The sequence below is a fragment of the Microcaecilia unicolor genome, chromosome 3, assembly GCF_901765095.1.
Source record: "Microcaecilia unicolor chromosome 3, aMicUni1.1, whole genome shotgun sequence".
NCBI classification, from domain to species: domain Eukaryota; kingdom Metazoa; phylum Chordata; class Amphibia; order Gymnophiona; family Siphonopidae; genus Microcaecilia; species Microcaecilia unicolor.
In genome coordinates this window covers 376,283,025-376,297,878 of record NC_044033.1, presented here as the reverse complement: position 1 = coordinate 376,297,878, position 14,854 = coordinate 376,283,025, and the positions used below count along the sequence as shown (strand labels likewise).

At 43.0% G+C, this 14,854-nt stretch overlaps 1 protein-coding gene across 1 annotated transcript in view; it reads left to right on the top strand.

Moving 5' to 3' along the window:
• Window positions 1-14,854, top strand: part of EMILIN1 (elastin microfibril interfacer 1) — a 102,203-nt gene that overhangs the window by 54,777 nt on the left and 32,572 nt on the right. The window contains exon 2 of the mRNA XM_030198621.1: window positions 11,114-11,239. Within this exon, the coding sequence (XP_030054481.1) occupies window positions 11,114-11,239 (126 nt within the window). The remainder of the gene's footprint in view (window positions 1-11,113; window positions 11,240-14,854) is intronic.

The window sequence follows — 14,854 nt, the reverse complement described above, 5'->3', positions numbered from 1 at the left end:
TGTACATTCACCAAAGGCAGTGTACAGCAAGATTAAGTTGAACATAGGCAATAGACAATTACAGCAGTAAAAATATTCAAATAACAGTACACTGTGTAACACAGCATGCTATATTCCAATATCAACACAATACACAATAGTTTAAAGAAAGCTGCATGTAAAGTCAGAAAGGTGCCTGAATGTAATATCAGCTATGGTAGGGCTGGATAAGCAAGTCCTGCTATAGTCTGTGCAGCTAGGGTTAGTCCTTGTGTGTGTGACTAGCTAGTTAGCTGCTTCTTCCATTAAAGGCTTAGGAGAAGAGCCATTTACATAAATGTAAGTGCCTGGTTTATAGAACTGCCATTGTGGTATGATATTAAAAAAAATAAATCCAAGGGTATTCTACCTATACAGCATTATGGGTACATTCATCAATACATATAACACTATGGAGCTCACTTTTGAAGTAGATAGGTGTCTCAAAATGGCCAAAACACATCCATCTGCCAAAAAACGTCTAAATTGCAATTTTTGAAAGGCAGAATTTGGATGTTTTCCACTGAGTAAGTCCAAATAGTAAGGGGGCGTATTGCAGGTGCGTTTTGGGATGGACTAGGGCAGGCCCAAAATTAGGACATCTTTCAGCAATAATGGAACAGGAAGACACATCCAAATGAAAAAAAGATCATTTGTATTTAGACCTGTTTCAATCACGTCCAAGTAACAAAGAGGTGCTCTGATTGATCACTGGAGGGATTAAGGCATGATTTCTCCATAATCCCTTAACTGATATTGTTCCCTTCCCACCATCTTAAGAAGTGAATCTGAAAGGGGATACCAGGCGCTATGACAGATGATAGTATCTGGCAGTGCAATTTTTCTAGCAAAAATGGTGCCAGCACTCAAATGCCAGGCCACCCTTCAGGGGTGGGGTGATCACTGAGGGACTCACTCCACAATAGCCAGGCCCCCTGCAACCAGTCACAGAATCTATGACAAAAGCAGAATTGGTGTCTTAAGCCTAAGCTCTTTCATTAAAACTTGTGGTCCATGGGTCAATTTTAGGAGACACTGGAAAAGGTGCCGATACTCAGTAACCACCGAGTATCCCCTCAAAAAAAGCCCTGGTATCTGGTATTGGCATATCCAACAGATAAGCAAGTAGGTCCCAGGAATAGCCTAGTGGTCAGAGCAATGGACTGTGAATAAGAAGATCCAGGTTCAAATCCCACTCTACTTAATACATTTGTGGTAGAAATTGTGAGTCCACCAAATTACCAACTGTACCTAAATATAGGAGACACCTGCAGGGTGGAAGGTAATGGTGTATAGTAGGTTTTATTCTGTTCCTGGAGTTACGGTGAGAATTGTACCTGGGTGCCATTGTTTAAAGTCCCATTGTTTGACCACTAGGCTGCCCCTCTGATCTGTAGGGTATTTGTGTGGCTGTTTCTTTCAAAATGACTCCAGACATTCTTGTGCCTGGTTTTTGGCATTTATAAGTTGGACATGTCAATTCACGTTCATCTTTGAAACTTTTTCAAAAGAGAAGCCTAGACGTTTTTCTTATTCGAAAATTGCTGTGAGATGGACCTTTTTTTGAATGTAATGTGCAGGATGTCCCAATTTTGACTTGGATGTTTTTTCAAAAAATGCCCCTCTATATATGTAGAATAGAAAGGATGGGGTTGGGGTTTTCTAGGATAAGGCCGCACATACATATAGAGATTATTTATTTAGGCCAGTGGCTCCCAATCCTGGTCCTTGAGGCACCCCAGCCAGTCAGGTGTTTGGGATATCCACGATGAATATTCATGAGAGAGATTTGCATGCACTAGCACTTTATGCAATGCCGGTGTTAAACATGCTGTGCCCAGGGTAGAAATTTAGGAGAGGGCCCTAAAGCCCATCAATAGACTGTATCTCCTTCAGATTTAGGCAGGTTTGGGTCCCCTGTAGCATGGGAGCCCAGGGCAACTGCCCTGTTTGTACCCTTCTAACCTGTGTGGTGCTGAATAAAATTGCTTTTATTGACTTCTGTCTGTGAAGATATCTTGGCCCACCCCTACTTCTTGGATTTCTGCTAGGTATAACTTGGACCATTTGAGCCAAATATTTAGCATATGAATAAAGTACCATTACTAGAGATCTTCTATATAGAAGCCCATTTATTCACTGCTTCTACATATCCTATATAATAAAACTCACCCTCAACGTTCTGAAGACACTGACGTCAGTGAAGCCAAGCCACTGACGTCACTTCCTTCAAGACGGGTTCGAAGGGTTCATGGTGGTGAAGCCACCGAAATCGCCAAGTCTCGGGGCCCCGCCCTCACGTCAAACGTGATGACGTCGAGGGCGGAGCAATGGCGTCACACACCGAGGGCGGAGCAATGGCGTATGGTGCGTTCAGGAGGTGCGGAGCAATGGCGTCAGAACGACGAAGGGGTCAGCAGGTAGGTAGGTAGGGAGGGAGGGAGAAGGGGGGGTGTTGGGGAGGAAAACCTTGCTAGCGCCCATTTCATTTGCTCCAAAAACGGGCCTCTTTTACTAGTGTATACATAAATTATAGGCATAAATTTTAGTTGTATCTTCAGTGCCACTGAATATAGGAATATTTTGAAATGTCTAGGTGAGACTTCAAAATTTTCCTCAGGCATTTTACTGAAAATTGATCTGTTTGTTTACATATATACAGCCAAATCTTGGACTGTTTCTACATAAATAATCCAAAAGAAGAACCAAGGATTCCAAAATTAAGGAAAGTGGTCTCTCCCTTCACAATCTGTAGCCCTTGGATATCATTAGTAAGAAAAGGTCCTGTGGAGGGGAGGGGACGAATTGGCTATACACAGTTCCAACTCCCTGCTCCTTATGGAATTTAACTTGAAGCATTCTCTGTGTTCTCCCCCTAGTCTCAATCGTCTACTTCCCCTTCCTGGTCCCTCTTTTATGTCTACCCACTCTGAATGGAGAAAGTGGCTCTCATTTGAGTTACAAATGAGCCTAATAGTGGCCAGATTCTATGGTCCCAGGATCCATACCTTTCTGTTAAAACACATATACTCTGCATAGCCTTGAACAACCCCCCTTCTCCAGTCTCCCCTGCCCTTTGGGCATATTCTAACCAAAATAGGAGTCTAAGGCCTGATTACAGTAGTAGTAGTAGTAGAAGCATAGGGATGTAGAAGCACACAGGACTGTCATCACATATTCCTTTCCCAGGCCCCTACCTCCTTGTCTTACATACAAGTTTGTTTGGTCAGCCCATACGTTGGCAAGAATATATCCACAGGGCAGGCAAGGGTGGAGGAGGTGGGATTATTTGACGCTTACTACTACTAATCTTTCTATTCTTGGGTAGCAAAATCTGAGCTTCATACCACCCTATAGCTTCAGCCACCACCACCACTAACCCTCCAATTGTTCGAGTGGTAGAGCCCGGGCTCCCTCCTACCCCCTGCACCTTCATCCATTATACTGCTAAATCTTCCTCTTCTTCACATAACTCCCCATCATCCCCCACAGCTCACAGATGTCCCCCCCTGCCCCCCCCCCCCCCCCCGCTCTCTCTCTCTCTGGACATTTTTGCAGCCACACAGGTGCAAAGAAACATGAGTACGGATTGACAGAAACAAACCAGTCCAACAATTCGCATTCTCACTTCCTTCAAAACACACCTAATCATCAGAAATAATAGTTTTCTATAAAAATAATGCTTTATTTTTTTATTTCCTTGGTTGCAGTATCACATGGCTGTATATCATTTAAAATTGTCAGTTAAAGTCTTGTCACTACTTCTGCAATGGTGATTTGCATAGCTCTGTAAAGAACAATATTTGAGGGTTGTGGAATAACAGGGTGAGTGATATCAGTATACCGGAGGGTGAATAGTGGAGTGCCACAGGGATCAGTACTGGAACCGGTGCTATTTAACATATTTATAAATGATATGGAAATCGGAACGATGAGTGAGGTGATTAAATTTGCAGATGACACAAAACTATTCAAGATTGATAAAACATGTGTGGACTGTGAAAAACTGCAGGAAGACCTTAGGAAATTGGAAAACTGGGCATTGCAGGTGAAATTTAATGTGGACAAATGCAAAGTGATGCACATTGGAAAGAATAATCTGAATCATAGTTACCTGATACTGGGGTCCACCTTGGGAGTCAGCACCCAAGAAAAAGATCTAGGTGTCGATGTAGACAATGTGCTGAAATGTGCTCAGTGTGCAATGGCGGCCAACAAAACAAACAGGATGCTCGGAATTATTAGGAAACGGATGGTAAATAAGACCAAAAATACTATAATGCCTCTGTATCACTCCATGGTGCGACCTCACCTTTATTATGTTTAGTTCTGGTCACTATTGGGCTCATTTTCGAAAGAGAAGGACGCCCATCTTTCGACACAAATCGGAAGATGGACGTCCTTCTCACAGAAACGTCCAAATCGGTATAATCGAAAACCGATTTTGGATGTCCCCAACTGCACTCCATCGCAGGGACGGCCAAAGTTCAAGGGGGCATGTTCGAGGCGTAGCGAAGGTGGGACTTGGGCGTGCCTAACACTTGGATGTCCTGAACCCATAATCGAAAAAAAAGAAGGGCGTCCCTGACGAGCACTTGGACATTTTCACCCAGACCTGTTTTTCTTATGACTAAGGCACAAAAAGTTGCCCAAAATGAGCAGATGACCACCGGAAAGAATCGGGGATGACCTCCCGTTACTGCCCCAGTGGTCACTAACCCCCCTCCCACCCTCAAAAAACATCTGTAAAAATATTTTGTGCCAGCCTCAGATGCCATACTCAGGTCCATGACAGCAGTATGCAGGACCCTGGAGCAGTTTTAGTGGGTGAGTGCACTTCAGATAGGCGGACCCAGCACCATCCCCCCCCCCCCCCCCACCTGTTACGTTTGTTAAATGAATTCTTTGTTTTGATGGACTCCATCCAGTCGATATTCAAAGCAATTTAAGCAAGCCACAGAAGCTCTTGCCCATTTAAATTGCACTTTGTGGGCCACTGCAGATATTCAGTGGCACTTAATCGGGCAGTGCTGCTGAATATGGGCTCTGACCAGTCATTTGTAAAATGGACTGGAGCAGGGTGTTCTGAGGGCGGAGTCAGGGAGGAGCTGGAAGCTATGTGAGTGCTGGCAATATTCAATGCCAGTGCCTGCATAGCTGAGCGATCAAATAGGACCTCATTAATATCAGTCCTAACTATTTATTTATTTATTTATTGTAAAACTTATATTTCACATAATTCATATTTCTTAGTGGATTACAACAAAACATTCATAATATAAAGCAAGACAAATATCACAATACATAATAACAATATACATAGCCAATCAAATATTTACTGAACTGAGACCAAATTTTACATACTCTCCCGAATGTAAACCTATAGGTGCTAGCACTGAATATCGACTGGCACCTACAAAGTCTCCAGGTAGCGGTCAACTTTGCTAGATAGGCTCCTCTCCCTCCCACTCCCCCATGATCAGACTCCCTTCTCAAACACCTTCCCCCATAATCAGACCCTCCATGAACCTCCATTTGATCAGACCCCCAAACACCCCTCACCAATTCTGCACTCCCCAACCCCCACTCTCCTGTGGCCTACCTATAACCCTGGTGGTCCAGTGGGGGTATCTGAGCAGGAGTGATCCCAACTCACTCCTGTTTCTGTTGACTCCATGTACTAAAATGGCTGCCACAAGCTCTAGCAGTAGTCTCGCCGTACTACCACTAGAGATCAACCTTCCATATATGGAGGTCAGCCCAGATACCCCACTGGACCACCAGGGATGTAGGTAGGCCCATGAGTAGGGGGAAGTGTTCAGGAGGGCTGAATCAATGGGGGGGGGGGTGTTTGAGTATCTGAATCAGCAGGAAAAGGATGAGGGGGGTCTGGATCAATGGGTGGAGGAGGGAATAAAGAAACTAATGGAGGCACATGTGGGTCCTAGACAATATTTGGCCAGGACCCGCATAAGTGTAAGTGGCCAGCAGAAGTCTAGTGCCCAGACATAGCCCTGCATTGAGTATCTGGGTCTAACTTAGCCAGCAGTGGTCAGCATTTTAAAAACATGTTGACTGCCACTGGCTGAATATTGACCAGCATGTTATAAATATCGTCTATCGTTTATCGTTTATTTATTTACTATACTGTTTCAAATTGCATTCACAAAACAGAACGGTTTACATCATAATATAAAATCTCATATTAAAAAACATATAAGAAATCCATCAATTTAATAGAAAAGCACAGCAAAACTAAAAGAACCTTCTAGAAATAATAACATCATTGAGCAAGGACAACCATTCAAAACAGTCTATGATTCCTATATAATCTGCTGAGGTGGAGACCTTTATTGCTGGAGATTGGTGTGCAAACGTAAAAATGCATTTAATATTTATATGCAAATAGCCATAGAAAGTATCCCTGTATGTTTCCTAATTGTCTAGATCCTAAGTGACTGTAGCCAGCAGCTGTTAAGACAGAAATTGGAAATAAAAAAGAGTTTAGAAACTGTAGACTCGCATTCCTGTTAGCATGCCAGAGTATTCTGAAGAGTTGAAGCCAAACCAGGCTGACTTTCAGTCTAACGGGAATTTTGCAAGGTATATTCTTGAATGATGTAATACGATTGTCATGCGATAAAAGTCAGTTCAAGATGCAATACAGACCGTTATCTCCCTTGCCTTGTCATGGTGTTTATCAGACAGTTTTACGATGCTCGCTCTTGCCATTGTATTAAGCCAGTACTGACTCTCATTTGCCTCATAATGTCTGTGTATGCCAGTGATTCACAGCTTTAAACCCTGGAACAGCAGTCTTGAGTCGTTTATCCTTCCAGTATGAGAACATGTTGTAACTGTATCTTATCTGTTTTGTGCTCAAAACTATGCATATTGTACCCAAATGTAACTCATCCTGAACTCCATTTTGAGAAACAGATTAATTAAATTCAGAATCAACACAGGCATCCGGGTTCCTGTCCACTAAGGGAAGGGTACTCTTCAAGGCCTACTGATAGGGTAAGAAAATACATACAGATCAAAGTGCTTTCTTTTCAAAAAATCTGGGCCAGATTTGAAGGGTGAGCTGCTTTGTTACAGACAACCCTGTATATTTTTGATACCGTTTCATGGTAGTTCTATTATTAGGTTTCAATTTACTGTTTTCAAGTTTACCTCATTTATTGTGTTTATGCTTATTCTTGGTTATTTTACTGTTGTTATACTGTTAACAGAATTGCAAGTTTTATTTAAACTGTACCTGCTGTGCACCACCTTGGGTCAATCTCCTCATAAAGGCAGTTAACAAATTCCAATAAATAAACAAACCCAAGCTTGGATTGTGAACGTCAGAGAATGGCAGGGCATGCAATTGTACAGAAAATATTGCAAGTTGAAGAACTTCTAAAAGAAGATCAGGATACCTTCACCATGCTCCAGTCCAAAATCTGAGGTGAAAGTACAGCTATCCACCAATGGGATAGCATAGGGTGAGAATGTGGGAGGAGGAAGGAGAGGGTGATGGCTGTGGGGCAGGGACTGACATCTTCAGAAAGCTAAGTGATGCCATTTTTTTGGATCACATGTATAGGAGTTCATATTTGTTGATCTTTGTTGTATGCCTTGTTAAAGAGATCCCTTGGTTAGGGACATTTGCAGGCTTATTTTCAAAAGAGAAGGACGCCCATCTTTCGACACATCGCAAGATGGGCGTCCTTCTCCCAGGGTCGCCCAAATCAGCATAATTGAAAGCCGATTTTGGGCGTCCTCAACTGCTTTCCTTTGCAGGGATGACCAAAGTTCACAGGAGCGTATTGGAAGCATAGCGAAGGCGGGACTGGGGGCGTGCTTAACACATGGGCGTCCTTGGCTGATAATGGAAAAAAGAAGGCTGGCTCTGACGAGCATTTAGCCGACTTTACTTGGTCCTTTTTTGTTCACGACTAAGCCTCAAAAAAGTGCCCTAAATGACCAGATGACCACCGGAGGAAATCGGGGATGACCTCCCCTTACTCCCCCAGTGGTCACCAACCCCCTCCCATCCCCCCCAAAATTTAAAAACAGCTTTTTCCAGCCTCTATGCAAGCCTCAAATGTCATACCCAGCTCCATGCCAGCAGTATGCAGGTCCCTGGAGCTGTTTTTAGTGGGTACTGCAGTGCACTTCAGGCAGGCGGACCCAGGCCCATCCCTCCCTACCTGTTACACTTGTGGTGGTAAATGGGAGCCTTCCAAAACCCACCAGAAACCCACTGTACCCACATCTAGGTGCCCCCCTTCACTCCTAAGGGCTATGGTAGTGGTGTACAGTTGGGAGTAGTGGGTTTTGGGGGGGCTCATGCCACAAGGTACGGGAGCTATGTACCTGGGATCAATTTGTGAAGTCCACTTCAGTGCCCCCTAGGGTGCCCGGTTGGTGTCCTGGCATGTGAGGGGGACCAGTGCAGTACAAATGCTGGCTCCTCCCATGACCAAATGGCTTGGATTTGGCCGTGTTTGAGATGGCCGCCATTAGTTTCCATTATCGGCAAAAACCAATGGCGGCCATCTCTAACGCCGGTGATCTCTAAGGGCAGGCCAAATGTTGAGATTTGGCCGGCCCCGACCGTATTATTGAAACGAAAGATGGCCGGCCATCTTGTTTCGATAATACAGTTGGGTATGCCACTTGATGGGGCCGGCGTTAGAGATGGCCGCCCTTATAGATGGCCGGCCCCGTTCGATTATGCCCCTCTTGGTGAACTGCTGGATTATCCCACTGTCATTATGTATTGATAGCTTTTGGTCTGGATGCAGACATCGACCGCACGTGCCTTGCCCTTGGATTTAGATTTGGACAATCTTAACAATCACCAAAAAACCTGTGAATCTCTATTGAATCTATCCAGGTGCAGCACTGCCTTTAAAAAGCAGGTATATAGGAGGTAGCTGGTAACTGAACATGTGGTACGTAGGAGAATGGGCCTCAGCTGCACACACTACTGCTTTTCAGGAATGCTTACAGGAAAGTTTATGGGTCTTGCTGGTTTTCTAGTCACTACAATTGAAGTGCTGCTTTAAACTCTGCTCATTACCTCAGGATTCTCACTGAGCAAAGCAGACTGTCAGGGTGTGGAGGTACTGTCTAACACTATAGGAATTCCAGCTTTGCTAACTTTCAGACTGATTGGAAAACAAGAGGTTTGACAGCATCTGCTAAAAATGGCTGCAGTGTTTCTCCTGTAATACTATATCTCATGTTACCGTTGCTTTGTTGTCCAAACTTCAGTAGGGATTCCGGCAGTGGGCTCTCTGTAATTAGCACCCAAAAAAGGTCACTTTTCACTATAACATTGCCTTTGTTTATGTCGCATTATACTTAGTGTGGTTGCTTCATTCTTAAGATAGGAAGCAGACACTTCAAGTCTCTGTAATTTAGGACTCGTGAAAAGTGCCAGAACGTCTGTATTGGAAACTGAGGTGTCCCATTTATCCTCAAGCAGGTGCAGCGCATTCATCATTAGTGTAAGCTTCCCATATATCATGCTGCTCATGTACCTTTTCCTTACTCAGAAGACAATATCTATTTAGCTCACAGTAAGGTACATTCAGGCACAGCAACTATTTCCTTGTTCAAGGCTAAGTCTGTACCTGGGGAAATGGAGGGTTAAGTGACTTGCCCAAGGCCACAAGGAATATCAATGAAATTTGGACCTTGGCTTCCCTAGTTATTAATTTTTATTATGATTTATTTACTGCCTTTTTGAAGAAATTCACTCATAGTAACTAACATAGTAGATGACAGCAGAAAAAGACCTGCAAGGTCCATCCAGTCTGCCCAAGAAGACAAACTCATATGTGCTACTTTTTGTGTATATCTTACCTTGATTTGTACCTGTCCTTTTCAGGGCACAGACCGTGTAAGTCTGCCCAGCACTATCCCCGCCTCCGAACCACCAGCCTTGCCTCCCACCACCGGCTCTGGCACAGACCGTATAAGTCTGCCCAGCACTATCCCTGCCTCCAACCACTGGCTCTGTCAAGACCTGGATTGGCCACTGCTGGAAACAGGATACTGGGCTTGATGGACTTTCGGTCTGTCCCAATATGGCAATGCTTATGTTCTTTTTGTTGTATGAGTCACAGGAATTAATTCAAAATTCACTCAAGGCGGTGTACAGGTTCTCAGCCCCACTGATTAACCAGTTATCTGCATCATCACATGGGCTAAATAACCATAAGGTGACTACTGATTATGTAGCTGCCAACTTACCCAATTCTGTGTAGTGATTGATTGATTAGGATTTATTTTCCAAGTCCGGTCCTGGAGTACCCCCTTGCCAATCAGGTTTTCAGGATATCCACAGTGAATATGCATGAAAGAGATTTGTATATAATGGAGGCAGTCTATGCAAATCAAGTTCATGCATATTCATTGTGGATATCCTGAAAACCTGACTGGCAAGGGGTACTCCAGGACTGGACTTGGGAAACTGCCATAGATAACTCTACTGTGCTGTAGATAGATAGGAGAGGAGTACATTAAAGCAATCATATCAGCACATTGAATGAAAGGATATTCCATTACAGGACTGCATTTTTAACAAAACATTTATTGCCAGCTAATCGGGCAAGCAGGCACATGGCATTCTAATTAAATAATAATGTACGGATCTGCCACTGGCTGTTATATACACTCTTTCAGGAAAGATGATGTCTCCAGGGAAAACTGAAGCATAAAGAAAAGGAAATGCTTGACATAGCCTTAAGTCATTTATAATCTCCCTTCTGGGTTATAAACTGAAACAGAAGTAATTTGCGTGAAATACTACAATGAGTATTCTATATACTTAATTGGTCTTGGTGAATGCATTGATGACCCACAGATGTAAATAATATGTTAGGCAGGGACTGATTCAGAATGTAGAATTCCTGAGGAAGAGGTCATTTGCATAAGGTTGTTAACTGCAGTATTATTAGTACAGTAATCTAATTGTTTAACCATCTTTCCCATTGCTACTGCTTACAAAGACATTGATTTGAAGTATCAGTGAAAAAGTCTGTTCCTCTTATATGTGTGAGATAACAACCAGCTGATGAGCTTTCTCTGCTTTCAGGAACTGGTGTGCCTATGTGGTGACTCGGAGTGTAAGCTGTGTGGTAGAGGATGGGGTCGAGGCCTATGTCAAGCCTGATTATCAGCCCTGTACCTGGGGTCAGATCCAATGCCCAAGAGCTGTAATGTGAGTATTGAAATTTATTTAGGAAACTTGATATACTGCCTTAAACTAGCGGCTAGATCTAGGCAGTGTAAAATAAACATAATAATAAGAAGCAATGAAAAGAACTACAATCTCTTGACAGGAAAGCATACACATGTATTCCACAAAGCTAGGATTATACAAAAGAGGGTTACAAGGGCACTGAAGGAAAAGGAGAATTCAGCTCTGATATCACAAGGGAGAGAGTTCCAATGGAATGGAGCAGCAGAATAAAATACACAATGCCTAGTTGATTCAAGAATGGCTTGCTTAGGATTAGGAAAGATTAAACAACAATCATTTAAGGATTGTAGTAAATGCATTGGTGAGTAGGGAATGGTGAGATTAGATAAGTATTGCGGAAAAACTATCCAGAAAGCTTTAAAGGTAATGGTTAAGTCAATTCTTTTGGAATAGGCGGTAATGTACTTAGCTGGATTAAGGGCTTTCTGTCTAAACTTAGTTGGTCACCAGTGAATATTGCTGGTTATTGTGCAATATAGCCAGTTATCTTTTTGCCGCTAACTGGCAGTATTCAGTAGAGATAACCAGTTATTTCTCATTGAGTATTAGCTGTTAGGCACTGAAACACTATTTAACCAGTCAGTGACAGTTTCTGGCTGGTTAAAGAGCGTGGAATATTGGCGGGAATAAACAGAAGGCATTAATTATTGCATCAAATGAGATCTAGTGTGGCAGCACATTTTACTAATTCTAGCCCTTATTTTTTAAACCCCTTTGGACAAAGAAACTCCTATTTACCACAGTGTAACTCTCCAATGAAAAAGACATGAAATATATCTAAATGCAGTAGAAATCCAAAAATTGGGTGGGTTTGGATATTTGGATTTTCTGGATACTCAGGCAGTACTTTTAAAATTCAAATTTAAGGAAGAACAGTGAAGAGATAAACAGGCAAAGTCTGTTGTTTTATTCATTAAACAAATAGAGAATGTGTATTAAAATGGGTATATTTACAGCAAAAATATATTATACTAGTAAAAAAGGCCCGTTTCTGGAACGAATGAAACGGACGCTAGCAAGGTTTTCCTGGGAGTGTGTATGTTTGAGAGAGAGAGCCAGAGTGAATGTGCGGGTGTGTGACAGAGTGACACTGTCTGTGTGACAGTGTGTGTGTGAGAATGAGAGTGTGTGACAGGGCCCCCTCCCCTGTTCCTAATGCCCCTCACCCCGTTCCCTCCCCTCCTTTTCCTCCTCCTTCCCACACTTTGGGTTCCTTAAGGCTTTCAAAAGTCTATGTACCCCCATGGCCCTAACGCTCAGTATCTGGATACCCCACCGCTTTCCTCCTCACCCCTCCCCCAAGATGTAATACTTTTACGTCCTTCATTTTTTTAAAAAAAAGTGTCCTATCTACCCTGTGTACAAATGCCCGGCATTCAGATTGTCTTCCTCTGGTAAATTTTCATTTCTTTCATTCATTCAGAACTTGCCCCCCCCCCCCCCCCCCCCGAACACTTTTGGTTCCTTCAGTCTTTTAAAACTCTCCTATGTACCCTGTGTGCTAATGGCCAGCATTGAGATTGTTTTCTTTTCCCAAATTTGCATGTCTTTCAGTCATTCAACCCCCCCCCCCCCCCTTCTCCAGTTTAACACTTTTGTTTCCTTCAGTCTTTTAAAACTCTCCTATCTACCCTGTGTCCTAATGGCCAGCATTCAGATTGTTTTCCTTTCCCAAATGTTCATGTCTTTCAGTCGTTCAGAACTCCCCCCTCCCCCCATTTAACACTTTCGGTTCCTTCAGTCTTTTAAAACTCTCCTATCAACCCTGTGTCCTAATGGCCAACACTCAGATTGTTTTCCTTTCCCAAATGTTCATGTCTTTCAGTCGTTCAGAACTCCCCCCTCCCCCCATTTAACACTTTCGGTTCCTTCAGTCTTTTAAAACTCTCCTATCAACCCTGTGTCCTAATGGCCAGCACTCAGATTGTTTTGCTTTGCCAAATTGTCTGTCACTGATGTCACTGAGGTCAGTGTGTGCCTGCCTAGCAGACCACTTCCGGCAGGCACGGTCCCAGGCACATCCTGTTGGAGGTGAGAATTATTATATAGGATCTCATCAAACTATACCACATTAGGAGAAGGGGACTGAGAATCAAAAACCAAAGGAAGATTTTGAGTGTTCCCAGCCTTAATAGCACAGATTCAGAGTACTCTTCTGCTCCTAATTTCAATGTCCTCTCTATAGTGTTTCCCCTCCCTCGCACTTTTCCTCTTGCTGCTGTCCTCAACCAGCTTTATAAAAACAACTGTAAAGATGCAGGCATGGGACCATTTCCCTGCATGCATTGCTGCTAGGTTTGCTGGTCTCATGCCCTATGATGTAAACTTTCTGTACTGGAGGGAGTGGGGCCAGCAGATCTAGGAGCAATGAACATAGGAAAATGGTCCTGTGCTTACGGCTCTACAGCTACATTTACCAGGAAAGGTTTGGGTTTCAAGGAGTCTAGATTATTGCATGGTCCAGATTTCTCAGTTTCAAAGGAGCCTGATTCTCGGGTGGTTCGGATTCTGGCATCCAGATTTTTGGACTTGTACTGTAACAAAGGGATTTAGCTGGATGACAAAGAAATTACCTGACAAGTTCGCTCTACATATGAATCAGCAGGCAGATTGATTTAGCTGAAGTGAAAGATGTAGTTTTCATCCTGGGGTGATCTAGTTGACTAAGAGGGGAAGTTTGCAACATGGACTACCATTAAGATGGGTTATTTTAGCACAAGTCGTGTTATTTTAGCAAAGGGTCTCATTGCTTAAAATGGGGCCCTGTGTAAAATAGCACAACTTGTGGTAACATAACCCGTCTTAAGGGTAGCTCACGTTGATATTCCTTAGTTATCCAGCTAGATCCCTTTGAAAATTTGGTACTTACCCAAGGGTACCCATTTTCACCTCAACTTTTTAATGTTTACATGAGCCATTTGAGAGGTTACTTACAGTTTGAGAGGTTACAGAGGTTACTTACAGTCACATTGTTTTCATTGGTAGCTCAGTTAGATTTCACTGACTCCAAAATGGCCCACCCAGGGAACTGAGATGAGCCAGGGGAGAGAAAATAGATGTATAGATCTGAGCAAGATCTGTGAGTACTTTTCCACTCACCCACCTTGTGGTTATTTTTCAAATGCAAACTACTTGCAAAATACCATGGACCTTTCACCTGTGCAAGTTACTCAAAATTACCGCCTAAATGTTTGCACAGAAATATAGAAGTGAATAAAGAGCAGTTATTTGTTCTGCTATTAACAGACAGCAGACCATTTTTGTTACATTTTCTAGCATCAATCATTTTCGACCCAAACTAATTCCATTATTCATTGAGCACCCATCACAAGCGGAGACCAAAGACCCTCCCCACCTTCACAGGGGAACACATTTGTCTCCACTGTATCTCCGCTTCTTCTATTCTTCAGAGCGTCAAGATTCAGTTTTCCAAGTTTATTAATGCTTGATAGACCATCTAATGAGTAGCATTTCAGAGCGGTTTTACAATATCTCAATCAAAATATCAGTTATCAGCTTGAAAGACGTGTTCAAATTCCTGACAGGAAGGACAAAGTGCTGGCAACAGAAGAG